The 21,869-nt window shown below is 34.0% G+C and overlaps 1 protein-coding gene across 1 annotated transcript; it reads left to right on the forward strand.

Annotated features, from left to right (window-relative positions):
• Positions 1–1,297: 1,297 nt before the first annotated feature.
• On the forward strand, positions 1,298–15,409 carry Ac3 (adenylate cyclase 3). The gene is made up of 9 exons (XM_018546305.1): positions 1,298–1,861; positions 5,662–6,044; positions 7,284–7,568; positions 8,458–8,747; positions 9,984–10,324; positions 11,400–11,726; positions 12,718–13,023; positions 13,684–14,025; positions 14,495–15,409. The coding sequence occupies exons 1-9, from the start codon at positions 1,298–1,300 to the stop codon at positions 14,675–14,677; spliced, it is 3,021 nt and encodes a 1,006-aa protein (XP_018401807.1). The 3' UTR covers positions 14,678–15,409.
• Positions 15,410–21,869: the final 6,460 nt, after the last annotated feature.

The following is a 21,869-nucleotide window of genomic DNA, read 5'->3' on the forward strand; positions in this document are numbered from 1 at the left end:
TTTTTATTCTTGTGTTTTTTTTCTTGATTTTTTTGTTCTTGATACTCTCAAATAACTTTATTTTTAATTTATCTTCTTTGGTCGAAAAAATACATTTGACTATTGATACATTTCGCATAATTAAAATCAATATGTAAATATTTTTAGTTATAATTTTGACTCAATTTAGTATCAATTATTTTATTGTTCTGTTTTTTTGTTATAAAATCGTAATACTCGTCAATCACGTAGTTTTAATTATTCGCGATTTGATTAGTCGTGATTCTTCGAACTAAGGAAGGAGTTATGAAGCTCATAATGCCCAAAGGATTTGCGAGCCAATTGTGTTCGCCTAAAATAAGAACTCGGCTGCTCCGGGATGAACTCGAGATGAAATCAGGAAAGTGAGGCCGCGCATGCGGAGGTGTAGTCAGGTCGGTGGATACATAGGTAGGACTGTAAAGGAGACGCAGGTACGGCCGGGCGTCAACTGCTGGGGTTTGTGGTGGTTGATATCGACCCGGGTCGGTCGGAGGGTCATGTAGAGAGCAGTCAGGATCGCAAGGCGCACGCCTGGACGTGGACGGAAGCGAGGTGCGAGAAGGAAAGCGGCGTAGGGTGGCGAAATAGACAGAGATAAATAGATGGAGAGACCACGGAGGGTAGCGACGAGAGTGGAAGAATATCGATATATATATATACGTACACCCGGTCGTGGAGGTAGGTAGGTCGTGCAGAAGAGGTAGTAAGAACCCGTGCTGGTAGTAGCAATCCAGCTGGCTAGTGTACTCCATATGTAGGTACTAGGCGTTGGCGGCGTCGTATCCCCGAGAGAGAAGGCTCGAGCCAAGTTCATTTTTGTGCGCATGTGTACGTATACGTTGCGTGAGTGGTGCGAAAGTAGTGCTTGGTCCGAGTGTACGTGTGCCACGTTATTTTTTGGATAACAGCTGCGTCAGCAAGCTTTTCCAGGATCCGGGGAATTCTGGACCCTGATCGTGTTCCGTTCAGACTTGGAGTAGCGAGTCAAGACGAGACTACGCTCGCCCCTATCAACTTTCTTTTCGCGGCGAGGGGAATATCATCTGGGATTTTATCCGGGTGTGAGCGTGTTTACGGAGGAATGCGTCATCCCGGAAAGCACGGAGGTTCTATGTGTATCCACAAGGAGGAGGAAGAGTATAAGTAGCTGTAATCGATCGATCGTTCCTGTAGAGATGAACGTGGTGATGCGGTAAAGTGTAACGAGAGAAGTAATGTGACAGTGCCGTGGTACACTCGCTCAGCTAAGGACGACGACGACCGTTAAACCGGCGCCATGTCGCAGCAGCAGGCCCCGACCAACGAGGATTCTTATTTGAGTCGTGGCAAGCCGTTGAACCTGCTGAAGACGAGCTTCAGCAACGCCGGCCTCGAGAAGCTGTATCACGCGTCGTCGTTGCAACAGCGTCGCGGAGGCTTCACGTGTTTCCTAGCGTCGGCGTTGCTGTACGGCCTCTACATGTTCGCGATGCCGGGGTTCCAGTGGCCAGCACGTTTCGTCAACGCCTTGTTTCTCTGTTTCAACTTATTCTTGGTAGCCTGGACTGAGAGCGATACCAAAACGCGTAACTTGTTCTGGTCGACGGTGCCGGGCACAGTCGGAATGATATGGCTCGTGCACTTGCCCCTTCTGCTGCTTCTCAAGACCGCCGAGATCACGCCGATAGACAGCTTGGCGTGGATGGTGCTGCTGCTGTACCTACTGTTCGCCACCCTGCCGCTCAAGTTGATTTTTTGCTTTAACCTAGCGATGAGCAGCATTGCGATATACACACTCAACTTGATTGCTTTCTCCAACATGAGGCCGGATGATTATATATTACAGTTCTCCGACATTCTGGTAAGTAACAGCGATGCGTATCTCGTCGTGGATCAATCAAATCTAAATCGGTGGTGGGTTCTCGAGAGAGGGTTGGAATTCAAAGTTCGCGCCCACTCACGAGAAGGAGTTGCAGAACGACGAGGCTAGATCTCGAGCGTTGATAGATTTCTTTAACTCGCGTGAAAACATTTGTTTTTGATCTATGCGAAAGCTAGCCCTGCGAAAGCTCGCGTAATCCACCACGTGACCTCTTTCCATTTATAGCACCCCTTTATAAAGTTATTAAAAATAACTCGAATACTCATATACACCGTGTTCTATTTTTAATAAGTCAGTCCCTTCGATCGTGCCTAAAAACGGCGATAACGGCGATAATGAGCTTAGAGAATATCATAGCGTCTATGGTTTTCCCTAGAGCAAAAAGACTGGGGGAAAAAAGACAGAAATGTCCTGTATAAAGAGTACCTGTCCTGTTGAGATCGTTTCGAAGTGACGCGAGCACAATTGCGCGTGACACAAAAGAATATGAATAAATAAACGAATAAAAGTGACGCTGGCGCGTGTTAATTGCAAGCAAAGGGGTGAGACGCTTTCCAAGCTTTCCGATCCACACGGTGGATGAAAACAACGATGTCGTCGACGTCGACTTCGACAAACTAATTCACTGTCAACCGTAGACCGGCGACGCGTGCACCAATAATCGATCCAAGTTTAACAAAGCGTATCTCCGCCGCTTTTATGAATACGCAGCACACACGGTTGCGAAGAAAAAAAAATTAAGTATTTTACTTATAATGCATTAAAGGATATGCTGGCATTGTCTCTCGCAAAGAATTAAGAATCGGTAAAAAATCGATATTATACGGTTCGATCGTAATGAGTATGCCTTATTGAGAATTGTGTTGTTAAATGAATTCAACGTATATTAGTACAATAAAATGTCCTTCTGTTAAAATGGAGGTATTGTGAAATGTGTGGGCTAGCTAGCGACGTATTTAACAACACTATTAACTGCACAAATTATATTATTTTTGATAGTAATTCTTGACCTTAGCATGTTAAAGCACTGTTAAAAATTAATTCACCGTGATCGATACGAGTTACGCTACATTTATCGCATATCGATATGTCACACCGGAGATCAAAGATATTACAACTCACTTCTTCTCCATTAACTTTTGTTTCTGTAGTTGTTTAATAAATAATTCATGATAATTTAACTTGTTCGTTTAAAATAGCTTTCTTTGTAATAATTATTATATATAATACATTAATTGTTGTTTGTAATTAGATATTATAATAGCAAATTTTGTTAATTACTATTATTATTGCTATCACAAATTTTTATTATTACAAAAGTATTTGTTATTATATGAATGTAGTAATTATATTTTAATAATTATTATAACATAATTGTTACAATAAAATGCTCTATACAATTTATTATAATTATTACTATATATATAATTACTGTAATAAAGGTAATACAATTTATTGTAATGATTATTAATAAATTGTAATAAATAATTATTACATAAATAAAAGTTATTTTGAACAAACAAGATAAATAATTAGAAATTACACTTACGAAAGCCGTAATCAACACAGAAAAAGTTAGTCGTTGAATTAAAGCTGACTTTGTTCATTGAGAATACCTATTAAAATTTTCTACGTTGTTGTTAAAGAATTCTCCAACAATTATCCTTACTGTAATTTATTAGATTCATTAATTTAACGGATAATATCCTTTAATGCGTTATAAATTTAATTATTTTCTGTCTTTATGAAAATTGATATGTACGACTTGCTATATTCATCATGGGTTTGTCTTATCGATCTCGATACACGATGTAATATCATTGTTAAAGCGATAATAGTATTTGCTCTACTATGTAGCTCCAGAAAAGTTGGATTCGTACATATCTTCGTTTTGAAGCATAGTATTGAACGATAACCGAACTGTTGTTTGTTGCTTCCGTGTGTTGCGCATTATGCATTTGATGTGACCCTACACGTTCAATAATACTGATCAGCAATATTGAATCGATAAAACTGACAGTGTGATGTATCAATATTTTTAGTATTTTTACGATCTTATCCGATCAGTATTGACAATATATATTTTACTTTAGTTTTACTTATACCTAATATCTATTGCACTGTGACATATCGTGATATGGATCCAGGTAAAGTAATCAAGATTCAAAGTCCAGATTACTGTCGATATTCTACATCAATCCATCAATATTAACCACACACGATTAATAATATTGTCAGTATATATATATTTGCTAATACTAACAATATTATTGACCGTACAGGGTCATGTTTACGTGTAGTTTCAAGTTCACGACGCGTTTGCTAAAGAAGATATCTCAGATAGAGCTGAGAAATTCGTGAAGCGATGGCATCATCACATTTTCCCTCTTTTATTTTCTCTTTTTCACACTCTCTCAATATTTTATCTGCAATTCATTTTATCGCAGAGAATAGTACAATTATTGGATTAAATGAAACGCGCTGGAGTTTCTCAGACTTGAGAAATGTTTCATTCCGCTGAAATTACCGTATGATACAATCGATTTTTTTTACTTCTTATTTACTTGCAACTTTTCGTAAAAAAAATAAAAAACGAAAGAACGATATTCGAAGCATAAAAGAAATTGAACAATTAATAGAAATCGGTAAATGCGCGTGTAAATCGCAGAGAAGCTTAATAGATAATTACATTTCATCGATCTACAATAGCTTAGCATAGCTGATATAGTAAACAGTACATATGCATCGGCCGAGGCGTACGAAACTTTCGGCAGCAAATATTGTGTGAAAGCGAAAGCTAGATAGAAGGTAGACGCGCGGCACGTGGCACCTGTCGTTAGTAACACTCGAGTAGAGTTTGGTCAATGGTAGTTTAAAATAGAGAGTGACGAAGATACAGGTACCTAATGAGAACGAAATAGAGTGAAAGAGAGAGAGAGAGAGAGAGGGAGGGGGACAAAAAGAGCGTGAGAACGGTGCTGCGCAATGATGCGAAAGGTTGCCTTTCGATACGCGACGCGCTCGATGCTTTTTCACTGGGAATGAACTGACTATCGTTCACCAACATGGAGTATCATCCGGAAGAGTGACCTCGCGATTGAGATATCGACTGCATTGGTTACCAAAAAGAAAATGCCGTGCAAATATATTGGCATTACAAAGATTTTCTATTCAATTCTGAAATGCCTCGCTTATTTTGATTATTTCTTTCTTACTTTAAATATTATGCTAACACTAAACTATATTAAATAAAAATAGTTTTGTAACTTCAAGTATAATTAAGTCAAATTTCAAAGCTTTATAACTGTACGGTATAACTATACAGCTGTTATTTTACAATCTGATGTTTAGACGTTTTTATGCGGAAAACGAATTTTCTTTACCTTTTAATTCTGAAAATAAATATAATATTGTCTAGTTTAATTTTTTATATTATTACTAGAGATAGTATAATACATATTTTATACAAAAATAATATTAAATTTTATATTAAATTTTATACTAAAAATTGTGCTAACACTCCGAAAATATTGCATGTGAAACTTCAAAGCTTTATAACTTCATTGACAATTACTGTTCACAATCTGTCATTTAGATTCAGACATATACATTTTTTCCATAAAAATAATATCTTTTAGCTTTTAATTTATCAACGCAGGCAGCAATTTGTAATTATACGGAGAGTCTGTAATAAGTTCTCGCGCCAAGAGTGACGCAACTAAATCCCCCACAGTGCTAGATGCTCGTAATAAGTTGGTTTCATAAAAAACGTCCTGTAGCTCCTGTCGATGACGTTATTCACCGGCGCCTGTATTTTGGGTATCTGCGGCTACCGCATGGCGGAATTCCAGCAGCGTCGTGCGTTTCTGGAGACCAGGCAGAGTCTGGAGGTTCAGCTGATGATCGAGCAGCAGAGCGTGGAGCAAGAGCGACTGTTGCTGAGCGTTCTGCCGGAACACATTGCGGTCAAGATGCGGCAGGACCTTGGCGGTGCGTGTCACTTTACGCAGTTCAAGAAGATCTATATGTCTAGGCACGAAAATGTGTCGATACTCTACGCTGATATAGTCGGCTTCACCGCGATCTCGTCGACCTACAGCGCCAGCGAGCTGGTCAAGATACTCAACGAGCTTTTCGCGCGATTCGACCAGCTCAGCGAACGGTATATATTTTAAAGGTTTTACTTGAACTCTTTAAAACTGATGTGGATCTGTTGAAAATCTATTCAATTATATTACTCTGAAATATTCTATTAAACTCATTCTTTTACATATGTAAAGAAGATTTTGAAAAAGTCTAAAATCTAAAATTTTACTGTATACAAATTCGAAAATAATTTTGTTGGACCATCAAAATAATTATGTTGGAAATGAAAAAGTGATAAGTAATGCTACACAAAAATACTGATATTCTGACAGCAACCAGAGTTTGAGTTTCCAAATAAAATTATTGTGACGCTTTAACAAAGTTATTTCAGATATATATCCAGCGAAATTTTAGATTTTTCAGTAAAATCGTTTTTTACATGTATAATTACATTTTCTATAATTTATATATATTATATCTACAAATTTAAGTTATTAAGAAGAATGTTTAATACTAGTACATTTAACAGCTACATTTTTCGCATTATATTTGCGTGTTTTTACGTTCGCTCTATCGATTTTATGAGTGAAGAATTATACGCAGAAAGAAACATTGCAGTTCTAGCAGATCGATATCGTAAATTTCCAATTCAAACACAATTTCTCAATTCAACTAATAATTAATACTGTAATTATTTGAAGAATTAAATTAATTGGGATTATTGGTGAATTTAGAATATTTCAACATTTAAAAGAAATTAAATATCTGTCATCTGCGATAGAGCGAGTTATTTTTGTTTCCATCTGTTATATGCGTGTTAAGTAAGACTTTGCGTGTTATCGAATGCTAATCGTAAAACGGTATAGCAAAAGTAGTAGAATTCCGTAACTTGCGCATTCCATTTCCGCCGGAGATAATGAAAATTGTATGATCGGCTCCACGGGGAAATTGATTCTATCAGTGTTCCCTGTCGATTTTGTCGATTTTGTCTTCGACTACTTTGACTCCGCGTATCCTGCCGCAGACGGAGATCCTTCGAGGACACCGGTAATCAATATCCTCGGGGTCTAGGGTTTTCCATCGCTACCAAATATACTTTGCAGTTACGTGATCATTGTTTGTCGTCGCATAATATTTTATTTATAATTAAGAAGATTTTATATGTATCCATCTTTATATACATAATACACACGCACACGTACACGCACATATGCACGCGTACATATAGAGAAAGAAAGGATTTCGATCGAATAGGACTAGAACATAAATATCAGCATATGCGATATAAGTATATAGTATAAAATATTATTCACAGATACGAGCAAATGCGCATCAAGATTTTAGGGGACTGTTATTACTGTATAAGTGGTGCACCTATCGAAAGGCCAGACCACGCGGTTCTCTGCGTGTATATGGGGCTGTCCATGGTGGAGGCGATTAAATATATTCAACAAACGACGAACAGCCCCGTCGACATGAGGGTGGGCATTCACACAGGTGCGGTACTCGCCGGGGTTCTTGGACAGAAGCAGTGGCAGTTCGACGTCTACAGCAAGGACGTCGAGCTGGCGAATAAGATGGAGAGCAGCGGTAGGGCAGGGTAAGAAAAGCATCTTATAAGACCGTTCAATTTGGGAAACTATTATAGATATGTATAGTACATCCATTATATTAGGGAATTTATCACAATCAGATTGAAAGATAGAAATGAGCTTATCCTTCGGTTAATGCCAGGTGTGTTTCGTTTTATCTTAATTTTTTTCAATTACTAATATGGCGAGAAATATTATTCTATCCGAAATTTTAATGAATATTTGTTTTAACAGTTTTAAATAAACATTTGTTAGATATAAATATACATTTATTTGACACAAAAAACTATTAATTTGATTTAACTATTATTTTTATATTATTTTTATATTAAGTAAATATCTATTTATTGCAAATACATTTTTACTTGCAAATTAGTTCTATTCAAAGAGATATGTAATAATATTTAGTAAATTTTTTTTAGTGCATTTCTTATTGAGTGAAATATTTCATAGCTATTGCAATTAAAAGAGTTAATTCAACTATAAAGTTTCTCTCTCTCTCTCTCTCTCTCTCTCTCTCTCTCTCTCTCTCTCTCTCTCGTTAACATTATATATAGTATATATAATAGTTGCTACTATTATGTCTTTTTTTGGAATATTTCAAAATGATTATAAAAATGTATCAAAGTAGTTATTAGAATGTATCAAAACTATTATGTAGGATGTTCAAGCATAACGAGCAATGTTGCAAAAAGTTTTAACAAAATTTTTGCAACCAGCTTGAGCGTCCTAATTAATTATTTTGGCGGTTTAACAAAATTATTTTTAAATTATTTTTAAATTTGTAACTAGCAAAATATTTAAATACTTTAGTGAAAAAAAACTCTTTCCGTGTATTTATTCGTTGAAAAAGTGCATAAAAAGAGAGAGAATGCCTAAATAAACAAATATTTTAAGGAGGGTACACATCTCGAATTCGACGTTGAGTTTTCTAAATGGGGAATTTGAGGTCGAGCCGGCGCATGGGGAGGACCGGGAAGAGGCACTCCATAAAGCTGGCATCGTCACTTACTTCATCGTAAAAGCCTTGAAGCCATTTAAGCCAGCAGTGACGAAAAGCCTCGCGTCACTGGCGGACGCGGAAAACTCGCAAAAAGTAATAGAGAATGTGCAAGACAAAGTGGAGAATATTCGAGAGGATTCCGAGGAATTTCGGCAACGTCTGAGGAAGAAACTTGTCAGTAGAGGTAAAAATGAAAAGTCATATATTTTAAGTTGGAGTTGGGAAACGTTAAACTCGGCGAAATTAAAAGAGATGGATCGTTGTTTTATCTTGACTGGATAAGCGGCTTAAAAATCCGCGCATGCGTTTGAAAGTGTTACTCTTATCGGGTGTTGCAAATTATTGACGCACGCACTGATTATAATCAATGCTTAAGCAAGAGTGCGTCATTTATATGTTGATTAACAATTAACATTCAATTACGAGATGGTAATCGCTTAATGTAATTGTAGGACAAAACCCTCGAAATAAAATCCTCATTATAAAATTCATACAAAATCATATGTACATAATCCAATAATTACATATGTAACCACGAAAAATCATTGTGTATATTAATATTAGATGAAATTTTGTTTATTTTACCGAAAGACTTCGTATATGTAAAGAAAATTATTTGTAATCAGACAAAATTATATGAAAACAAATGAAATTATATGATGTGTGGGACAGTATTTCATTTAGTGGTTACCCCCTCGTTTAATTATAATACATAACAAATATCGATAAAATCACGAAAATAATCTTTCTTTTAGATACATTAAAAAAATTAAACTTCATAAAAAATTTTTTAAATACATTCGATATCTATCGACAGAGACCGAATCGATATCTATCGACAGAGACAAATCGTTTTACATTTGCGAAATATTTCTTATCCTTATATACATTAAAAGATTTTTTTTCAATTTTGCGAACGAAAACAAAGAACATGACTTCAGCAAAAATTTGTTCAGAAACTAGACAAAATTTTATTTTTGTAACGATAAACCCCCCGATTTGATAGAATTTCTCTTTTGCTTAGAAATAAATAAATAATTGATAAGGAATAGCTTTTGAATTCAACATGATTTTTTATTTGTTATAAAAGATTTATAATACAATATTATATATATTTAATTAATTTTAATTAATTTACTTAATAAAAAAGACTCCATATATACGTGCGAGATGTTGTTAGAAAAATGCATAAATTTTTCAAAAGAGATATTGGTTGATTACAAAAAATTGGAGTCTATATAGTATATATTCTAACCCCATTTTCGGAATCAGCATCAGAAAATACATAAGAATCAGCCAAAATTACTAAATTAACAAAATAATTGTCCATCAGTGTAATAATAATCCGATGTCAAACAATGGACATCCGGCTTATTAATGACTCAACCTTAGTATAACGTCAGCGTACAAACACTCGTAGGTGGTGAAATTGACCTGAAAGTTTACACCAATTGGTTCACACTACGATTCAAAAGTTCGAATATGGAAGAGGCGTTTCAGAAGAATGTCGAAGAGGATGAGGCCTTTTCGCTCTTGTTGGCCTTTGGTTCGCCCCTGGTTGTGATATGTGCAGCCCCGATATGGAAAGAGCGCTATTTGGATGAGCACATATTGTTTGTCTTCGGAATAATAATGTTTTCCATCATCATACTAGCCATAGATACCTGTGTGAGCAACCCTAAGATCAAGGCATTGTGTACCAAGGCTTTCGTGACGTTCTTGACAACAGTCGGCCTCTTAACATTTGTGCTGTTAGAGACGGTACGAATTGAACAACTGATGTTTTCGATCAATACTTGTTGCTGCTACGTGACCACTCGCACGATTGAATTTTCTCTTTTTTTCTTAACTCGCTTATCTCTTATCAATCCTAGATTTATATTTTACGAAAATTCAGAGATCATTTTTCAGCAAAAATTTAATGAACAGCACTTGTTATATAATTTTCAACAGTTAAAACAGATTTATTCTGGTAAAAATAAATCGGAGATTAATTGAATATAAGGGAAAAGTCACATAAAAGTTTAAACAAAACTTTTACATGAAAAAAACGTAATAATTATTTTTGTCGAAATATTATAGTATATTTAGCAAAATTGTCCTTTCCATGTAATAAGACATTAAAACAGCGAAGCATAAGAGAAGTGTTTATTTCTTAAAACACTTCTTTTATTTTTCCTATTCTAATTTGTACTCTTTGATTTTTATTTTTGCTAGAATATTATCGTTTATATTTTTAATATTTCAAAGCGCTTAAATTTTTGATACAAGTTTTTGATTAAAACATTAAGTTTTTGATAACAATTTACAGCGATTTTTCGGTTAGATACTATGGTGTATATTAAAGCCTTAATTATACACTGATTTAATTTGTAAAAAGTAAAATGCAAACATTTCGAATATATTGAAAAAAATTGTTTAAAAAAAATATTAGTTATTTTAATTAAATGTAGCGATCTATCAAGCAAATATTTGTTAATTCAATCAATTATTTGTTAATTTAAGCAAGTAAAATGTTTAGTAAAATGTTTGTTACAAGATTTTGTTAAGCCAAATATTTGAACTAAATCACTTACGAACTAAACGCATTTAGTTAACAATTTTCTTCTGAGTGTATAAAATAGAGATTTTACTTAACAGTATTGAGAGGATTTCATAGTTTAATATCTATTCATATTTTCGTTAAGCACATATTTTTACGTCAATTTGTGTACGATGATTTCAATATGCACCAAAGTGCGCACTGAATGCATCCACAATTAAATTGTTACTAGCTTCTCTAAAGTAGGCAAATATATTAACTATACATTATTTTTATATTATTTGTTTTATGTAGCTTAACTGCTCGATCATGGACGTGCCGCAGAAAAACACCACGCTAGTATGGATCCCACGATGTTCGCATGTTTCTTATTATTCATTCGTCGGCGTCCTTGCGATGATCACTATTTCGATGCCGACATATCTCTGTTACCTGAGCAAGACGTTCATGTTGTACAGCTACGCTAGCCTGCAATCCTGCATATACATGGTTTTTTCATCGGGCCTCGAGTGGGAGGAAGTGATGTACTATGATAAGGCATCCCTGCCCTATCCGCTGAAATATTTCCTGTCGAGCACCTTGTTCACTGTCGCGACCGCGCTAGTCATCGTGATGAGATACGTAAGTACAAAATTGTTGTTTTTACTTTTAAAGATTTTTAATTGTTATGAATATCGTCGAAACTTATTTCATTTTATTAGCAATTTGTTATTGTAAAAATGTTGATTTTGACAATGATCGATTGTCGCAAGGTTTAATGAGAAAATACATTGGCCGCTTTACATGCCGATCGATCTACGGTGTGTTGCAGCACGCGAGAATGGAACGACTCGTGAAAATAATTCCTTTCTTCAAGGTCGGCATGTCGATAAAAGAACAATCAATTCTCATGGATCTATAAAACCGCACTAACTATTGCCTCGACGATGCATTCTGTGTCACGTTAAATCAGATATCAAGTGTGATATTGTAAATTCACACTATTATTCGTACAAATTGATATGTTACGCTTTTTTTTAATTACGTACTCTATTTTCAATATTCTGAATTAAATTATTTTGGTTTATTACTGAAGCAAAAGCGGACTCCACTTCGTGGAAAATGAGTCAAATGCGCTTTTGTAATTTGCCCGAAATAATCTGGTAATTGGTATTTTGGTAAAATAGAAACATATAATCTATTTACGGATAGCCATGATGGCGGCTTCAATCGAGAAATTGGATCTCGAGTAATTAGCGATTTTTGAGTGGGCTTTTTACGACGCGTTAAATGACGCTTTATTCATTCAGCATTCTCTATCTGTCGAATTGAGAAAAAGGCGAAAGCAATTTCACGGAATTTTCGTCCTAACGAAACATTTCCTTTCCCTTCATAGAAATATAATTTGCGCGTGAGTTTAGAACACGAGAAAATTCTGTAGACAAGTTCGAATAAAAAAATATAATTTGTTTATAAAAAAAAGAACGGTTTTACTATTACGAATATAGCTATTTTGTAACATTAATTAAAACATAAATCAATGTGTTCATGTAAAAATTAACGTAGGAATATATAATTATAGAAGTTTAATTGCGATCAAAATTGCACTGAAAGATATAAATATTATGTGCAGTCCGAGAAGGCGCGAAGGATGCTATATCTGCGAGGACGAGAGGTAATCGCGCAGAGGGAACGATCAACGGAAATGAAACGAAGAAACGAAGTATTAATATACAATATCTTGCCACCCCACGTAGCCACGTATTTCCTGTCGCATGCAAGGCATCACGACGATCTTTACAGCCAGAGCTACGCTAAGGTAGGCGTGCTATTTGCCAGTATGCCAAATTTCGCAGACTTCTACAGCGAGGAGACCATCAACAATCAAGGCCTCGAATGCCTTAGATTCCTGAATGAGGTCATCTCCGACTTTGACGCCGTAAGTTTCTCATTGCTCATCTTATTTCCGCGAAGCTTCCCCATTATACTCGGTAAACAAACTACCCGCAGTATGACGATAAATTGGCAGCAGATTGCTCAGATTACAACAGATCCGGCATTATCTCTGTTATTCGTATTAAACTCATGTTTTGTCAGAGACTGTCGATATAATCCGATGGCAAATTGTCGATAGAATATAATCTGTCATTTCGTAAATATATAAATGGAATATGACATTTAATCTTTCAAAGCTGACTCTAAATTCTGTAATATGAGCAAATTTTATTGGATGCAATTATAACACACTGGTGCATATTAAAGTCGTACATAAATTGATGTTGTTTGTGTGTTTAATATAAATATACTCAGAAAAAGATATTTAAAAACTTATTTGTGAGAAATAAATATTTCACTGAAATTGATTTTTAGTTATAATATGGCGAAATCAAATTTTATTCCTAACAAATAAACCATCTATATTTTTTACAATTACTATAATGATTAGTAGATTCTGTTGTATTTCTGCTGACACTTTATTGAGAAAAATTTATAATAGACATCTTTCAAAATCTGCTCTCGACGGCTGTAGTAATTTATACCTTTTTGTATATTTCTTTTCTTATATTTCTGTATAATTTATTTTATTCTACATGGTTAGATTCTCGATCAGGAAAAATTCAAGAGTATCATCAAAATCAAGACGATAGGATCGACCTACATGGCCGCTTCGGGAATATCCGAGGTGCAATCGGTGCAGTCGGAGGATAGTCTCCAGTGGAACCACCTCGTCACTCTTGTGGATTTCGCTCTGGAACTCAAGAAAGCCCTGTCGAGCATCAACGAGCAAAGTTTTAATCATTTTGTTTTGAAAATGGGCATTAATCATGGACCGGTGACTGCTGGTGTCATCGGGGCGCGAAAGCCTCATTATGATATTTGGGGCAACACCGTCAATGTCGCGTCGAGGATGGAGAGCACGGGGAAAGTCGGCTGCATTCAGGTATCGATCAGAAAGCTATATTAACAACACCGCTTCTAAATATTTTAGTACATTTTTCTCACTAAAAAAAGAAAGTACTAAACTTTAATAAATATTTATTTAAATAGTGTCAATTGAACATTTACTAAAAAAACACAAACATATATATTTATTATATATTTAATTAATAGTTATATATATATATTTATTTTATTTGTTTGGTACAAGAGAACCATTAATTTGATTTAATTGTTATTATTTTTTATTTAGCAAATACATATTTCTTATCTCAAATAAATATTACATTTATATTATTTAAACAATTATTTATTAAAATTTATTAATTTTTCTCAGTATAGTTTTTTTGTCTTCTTTATAAGCTATTACAATTATATATATTTTTTAAATTAAATTTAGATAGTCTTATTTTAAGTACAAGTAAATTATTATAGATAATAAACTTACCTGAAATAAAAAAAATAATTTGCAGGTCACCAACGAGACACGAAAGATACTGGAGCCGTTCGGTTTCGGCTTTGAGCAACGAGGTCTCGTCTTCGTTAAGGGCAAGGGTCAGCTCTTAACGCACTACCTTGTCTCCAAGGATGGCGTCAATCTCGATCTCGACAGCGATCTTCCTGTTGAACCTACCCACCCGATAATCTATCAGTAATGTACTTCAAAGGCTCTAACTTGAACGAGAAATAACTTTTCACCGGGAATATAAAGCCAGTTGTTTGGAAAGAACACGTTACGATATTTCTCGGCAGGTATCAGGCAAGACGTTTAGGGGAAACCGAGCGTCCAACCTGATAGCTTCTGGAAACTGATGAATCACGAATCATAAATTAAACGATGTTTCTGTACACCGAACGGATTTTTTTTCAAGAACGTTCGGAAAGTATTTATGTGTATTGTTGTAGAGAACTCTTTAAATGTTAGCATCCTCCGTATCTCAAAAGAGATAAATAACATGCGAAGAAAGGATGAGGAGGGATTAGAGAGGGGCGGAATTGTTCGTGACTGTCCGCAAGTGTCATCACACGTCGCCATATCGATATCATCATCCATCATCCGTCATTTCATTGATTATTCCGATGGGAGAAGTTTGCACACAGCTGCCGCCGACTATTCATTGTCACACGTTCGCACGCACGTACGCATGCATGCACACACGGGGGTGTGCGTACGTGTTTTACGAACGGCGAGAGTGCGTTGAACTCGTACAGGGTATACTTGAAACAAAAAACCAGTAATAGATTTAGAAAACACACAGGTTTGAAAACGCAAATGAAATGATATTTTGATGTCGCCGTGTAAGTAGCAATAGATTCATAGGGAGGAAAACATGGATGTATTATAATATCGTTAACAGAAGTGTAATGTAATAATATAAATGGAACGTTGCGGCCGTTTCAAAAGAATCTGAATAATGTAGAGATAATAATTCATTTCGTGTGTGGTGAGTCTTTGCGAATTTGGTCATTTGCATTACATTAGATTGATGTATACTAAAAGCTGCTATATACAAAAATTTTGTATTTACATGTTGTACAAAAAATACTTTTTTATTGTATTTATATTAAAACTGGTCTATTCAAGTTCTTGTTAAGATGTGTTAAATTTTTGACATACACCAAGTATTAATTTAATATAATGTGATTATATTATTTAAATATTTTGTATTAAAGTATTCATCATTTTTCTTATTACTAAAATGACACAATTTATGAGTAAATGAACAAAGAATAAAAATATATTTTAAATTTTAAGATAAATGAACAAAATACGTATGAATTTAACATATCATAAATGTTAACTTTACAGAAAAAATATACTTCCATGATTTATTGTTTGTGTATAAATTACGTTACATTTTTTATATAATTTTTTTTTAAATAACGTTTGTGTTATTCTCTAACATATTTATCTTGTGTTAAATTAACACAAAAATTTAAGTGGACAACATTAAAACGTTATTATATTATTCACTTTCTATTATATAAAGTAGCTTTTAATGTGCACTAAATATAGTACTAGCGATCAAATTCGTCATTATATTTTAGGGCTAAACTTCTTTTTTCAAGACGCACACTGATCAGACGCGGAAGCTGCGAGAAATAATTTCCGAATTCTGAATTCATTATCCCATTCGCAACCAAACTTTTTTTGATACGAGCAATAATAAAGAATTGTCACCCACAGCTCGAAACCGTACCTGATCTACATACAATTTGAAATGAAATTTTCGAGCTTAAAAATTTCGTCGCTGATATTTGAGAAGATGAAGAGAATCTTTTTAGAAAGCAGGCGAGAAAGATGTTGGCAGAGGCACGAAGTTATCTGTTCTCGCGTTACCACGTCTGATTATCAGTGACGTTTTGTGTACACAAACATACACACTCACACACATGGCATAATTTTATTATCGTTTATTCCATTGCAAATCAACGATCTAAGCGCGAGCGATGTCTTTTTAGGAGTAATAAAGAACTGCATTCTTTCCCGGATACACGTTATCTGTAGAGAGCACACGAGATATACGTATATCGGAGACAGTGTATATTATACTATATCTATATAACGGTGGTACTTGATAAAATAAAAATTTAAGAGCACTGGAGAATTTATAAATGTATGAAAACGAAGGAAAAAACGAACGATATGATAGCATTTTATTTTTCTGTAGTTGGCGAGGGACTGCAGACCAAGATGACTCAGATATGTACGTAACACATACACTAGGAAATGTTCTACTAGCTCTTTCGTTACGTACGACGGCATCAATTTCAGCACAAAAGAGAAAACGTCTCCCTTCGCATATAAGAGTAATTTATATTCCACTCGCTCTTTGATGAGATCGAAGTGACAATTCAAGTAAACTGCAATGTAATTCGCTGCCACGTTGAATGTAACGAGAGAGTTGCGGAAGAAAGAACATCGAGAGAGAATGAGTATGAGAGAATGAGTATGAAAGTGATGAGATAGGCTGCGTTCTTAGCACAGAAAGCAGCTTTGCAACTGTTGTAAGACTCTTCAATACGATTAGTTCTTGCTTTTGGTTCCTTATAGATATAAATGTATAAATCGATCATATATAGTGAAGAATTTTACAACAGTTGCAAAGCTGCTTTCTCTGTTGAACGCAGCTGTTGAATGGGACTGCGAAAACAAGTAGGTATCGGCCTAAATGCAAGTGAAGCTAAGCAAAACGTCAAAAAATGGCTCTCCTCATTTGGAGAAATGAAAAACTGAAGTGATATACTTCCAGGATCGTCCACGAATCGCATACTTCCATTTCCGGCCGACTTCTCGCCCGCACAATCATATGCATGTTACGCAACAAACACACGACATAAATGTGTAACGTAAATCTATAAAGAATACGATATAAACGTGTGACGTAAATCTATAAAGAATTGATTAATTAAGAGAAATTAATAGAAACTTATTTTGTAAAGTTTTCAATTATTAATCCTCGAGATTGCAGGACTTTGTAAAAAAAACATCTTTTATTTTCCTTTATTTTTTTCTTTGTTAGAAAGAATGTAAAAACTGTTGTTTCATGAAAAATGGAAGAATATCTAAAAACTTTTAATCTTTGACATTAAAAATTCTAGAAGAGATTCTACATCGTAGATTGAATTTCTATTAATTCCTTTTTAATCCGTTTATTTTTTTGTGGATGATGTAGGACACGCAAACATATTCCGTATGTAATCATGTAATTCATGTAAAGAAAATATATCACTGTTGATATGTTAGCACTTTAAATGTGACGGAGCAAGTTCGGAACAAACGAGAAGAAAAACTTGTAAAATTTTCGACTTTCTAGCGCGGCAGGCGCAGCTGCACGCGAAAATCTGAGGGTGACATGTAAAACTACGCGAGAAACCCCACTTCTGCGTCAGCGAGATAATAAATGGCGTCTTTGCCTACGACAAAATATGATATTATACATATATATATCTTCTTTTTCCAAACAGATGTTCGCATTATATTTTCAAGATTTATTCATCAAGAAAAATCCGAAAGATTATTATTTATTTTTCATTTTTATTATTCGTGTACGAAATCTCTTAGTTGCTATGTTCTTAAAATATATACCTGTTTTGAAATGTCTGAACATAATTTATCTTATTATTGGAGACGACAAAACGCGACTAGCAAGATCTTGATAATAAAATTCTATGAAGACAGCGTATAAAAATAAAATGAGCTTTAAAAGTTTAAACGTCGAATAAGGATTGGTCTAATAAGCACTAGTTTCACAATTTATCACGAAATCATGAATTAAATAAAGATATTAAGGATAAATGAGAGTTAACGCGAAAATATAAATTTATATAAATTTTTACAATACAAAATTTTATTTAGTAACGCATCAACCTCAGCGCGTTGACTTTTACTTGCTCTTCGTATCTTTAATTATTATTGTTCTCACACACATTAAAAGTCTTATTATTATTTATTTCAAGAAATAAAAAAATTTATTATATTTACATATACAATATATATATAAAACAAGTATGGAACAAATATTTGCGATTGTTATTTTATTTTTTGCGATAAAGAGTATTGTAACAAAAGCAAATATTTTTTCCATATTCTACATATTTAAAATAAATGAACAAGTCTGAAAATTTCTTGGCATCTTCGAGTAGAACTTTGTCATCTTTCCATTTAATTCTTTCACAAATGATTCAAAATAAAAAATATTAAATGTCTAGAAATAAACACAGGAGTAACAAATGTTAATATTAAAAACGACGTTAAATATCTTTGTGTAAATAAATTTTGAATTAGAATTCCGTGAATTTTGTGCAAGAAAATAACATAAAATGTATAAAAGAACATGGTTTGATTACCTACTCACAATCCTGAAGTTTAAAAACGAATCTCTGTAATTTTCATTTATTTGTAATTATAAAACAGTTAATGTCACGCCATGTTTAAAAAAAAATCAAATTGAATTGCAAGAAAAAGGTAAAATTAAAGCGGTTGTTAGCTAATAATTTTGTAGCCCTTTTATTTTTTCCTCTTTCATTTCGCTGGAAGAAAGGAAAGTAATTTACCGAGAAATGGGACGATCGGAAGGAAGTAGTTACAACGTTTACAAGCAGTATATATTTAGCGTAGACGGCTAGAATCATGAATACATATTGGCACGATTAAATTCAACGCGCAACAATTTTATATCGAATCGACCCATTTCTTGCGATTGATGTATCGGCTGATGCTGGACAGGAGATGCAAGAGAACTTCTGAACAGAATAGTAAGTATTACATAATACGGAAACATATACTGCCATTCGAAAATCTGCAAAAGTCATTCTACGCAAAACGTCGTGTGAGAACGTTTGTTCCACATTCAATCTGCACACTTTTACATTTCTGATTTAATCTTTCTCTGAATCATTCCTTAATTACAGTTTTTATCCAGACACAGAGAGAAGATAAATTCATGAAATTGAAATATTCTAGTTTTTCTCCGTTTATAATTTTATTATCGTTGCACGAAGTCAATATCATTACAATGAAAAAAAAGACAGTATAATTTAGGTCAGCTTTTTTCAAGCTGCCTTTTCATGATCTATGCTTGTTTCGCATATGTGCCGAATACGCAACTGAAAAAATGCTCTATTTACCTTCTTTTCAAACATAAGCATTTGAAAACGTTTTAAAATTCTCATATTGTGCAGCAAAATTCTGATTGTAAAACGTCGCAAATTTGAGAAATAGAAATAAAATTTTACAGTGGATATTAATTCTAGAGAGAAACACACGGCAATTTTTTTAGAAGAAAAAACAGTTGTATTTATCTTCTCTTCAAGTACCTAGCATTTGAAAATGTATTGTTCAGAATTTTTATGTTATATCGCACAAAACTTTGAGACTATACAGATTTAAAAATATAGAAATAGAAATTTCACGGTCTATATGAATTCTAGTACAAGAGAAGCGCAATTTCTTCGAAAATTTACATTTTCTTCAGTGGAATTTGAAAATGTTGTTTTATAATATTTATATTGTGTCGCAAAATTTTGAGACATCGCACATTAAAAGTATCAAATTTTCACAATCAATATTAATTCTAATGCAAAAGAAATGCGATATATTTCTTCCAAATTTCTATAATAGATTTTAGAACAGTATAACGTCTTGTAGAATTGTAAAGTAATAAGATTCGTTTTGAGTATGTTATCGCATATATAAGGGAAGAATAAAGAAAGAATTTTTTTCCTTATTATACACATATCATAGAGCAACACGTTAGCATTACATACATGTATACAACGTACAATGTGATAGTTAAAAAAAGTAAAGAGCGGTAGTTCCGCTACATATTGTGACGTGTCTTGGAATATTTTTAGAAATTTCGTTGCTTCGTACAGAGCATAACATCAAAGTAAAGAAGATACGCCTCCGTAACGATCATAAATATATACAGCATATATAATTGTATATACATATATATATATATATATTTATGTATTTATATAATTATTATATTTTATTTTATTATATATATATAAAACAAACGACTCTCTCTAGGCTGTACGAAACAAGCTCAAAGATACCTGTTTGAGCTTTCGCATGCTGGAAACGGAATCGAAATCGACTTTAAGATTTAGCAAAAATAAATTGTACCCTTTAGAAAATTCTTTAATGAGAAGGTATATAACAAGCGAGTTGAGTTTATTTTTACTTACTGACGTAACGATCAATATGAGATTTTATAAAAATACGCGATAGCCTTAACGTTGATCGACTGGTGTGAAAACTATTCAATGTCGCATCGGATTTCGATTCGATTTCAAGCTTCGACCGTGTTTCAGACGAAGCATAGACGATAAGCTGCCTTCGAATTAATTTTACATCGTCGGAAGTTACTCAGTTTATCGCGGTGTGCTCGTCGTTTCCGGCCGGAAATCGAAGTACCACCGAGTCGCATTTTAACGTTATAATTTAATTTGCCGGGAACGAGGGCTTCCCGGCCGATTGTCACGGACAGAAGTTTGTGTAAAGCACTTGGACAGTTAGATATTTCCAAAAAATTCGCGAGATTATGCCTTCGCATGCGCCGTCCGTGTGAGATGGCGACTCTGAGCACGGACAAGGCACTGCAAAGCAACGAAGATATTAGCCAGGAGATTTTGGTATATTAATAAGATAACACAACACAATTAATTAAACGATTAAACGAATTCTAGCGTGGTCAAAATGATTTTTTTATTTCGTGTTCTAAATAGATTATGTTCGCACATCTAAAACGAAGCTTTTCTTTTAGATTATATGTATACGGGTCTGATCTGTTCAGAGCAAATGTCTGAAAGAAAAAAAATGTGATGAGAATTACTAAGGTCGGAATCAGATTATACGTTGAAGATTGAGATTGAAGATTAAAAATTAAAATTTGACAAATAAGAAAAAAATATTTTAACTCTTTTTGTTTTGATTGGTCAAGTTCCAATCTTTCAATCTTCATTCGCAGTTTTTTTCAATGCGTAATCTGATAGCGACCTAAAGAAGATTCTGTCTCAGTAAAAATTCGAAGATATAATCCTAAAAATCATTTTATTTACGATCGTTTGATCTTGACTTTCAGTTTGCTTAAGAATTTACGTTTGAATTGTGATCAAGCCTTCAAAGCTAACGCCGAAATCTGTATACAGTTATTGATGCTGGATTGCTAAGAGGACCCCACTAGTTTATGTTATTTTAGCATCAAGTTATCCGTAATTGTATTTTTACTTCCTCTACACTCTGGATCTTGTTTGTTCCACTCAAATCTTTTTTACTATTCTATAGGCTTCCCAAAAATGTGGAAAAATTTAAAATTACTTTAGAATTATTTGTCAAAA

This window comes from Cyphomyrmex costatus, unplaced genomic scaffold (genome assembly GCF_001594065.2).
Source record: "Cyphomyrmex costatus isolate MS0001 unplaced genomic scaffold, Ccosl1.0 scaffold120, whole genome shotgun sequence".
NCBI lineage: Eukaryota > Metazoa > Arthropoda > Insecta > Hymenoptera > Formicidae > Cyphomyrmex > Cyphomyrmex costatus.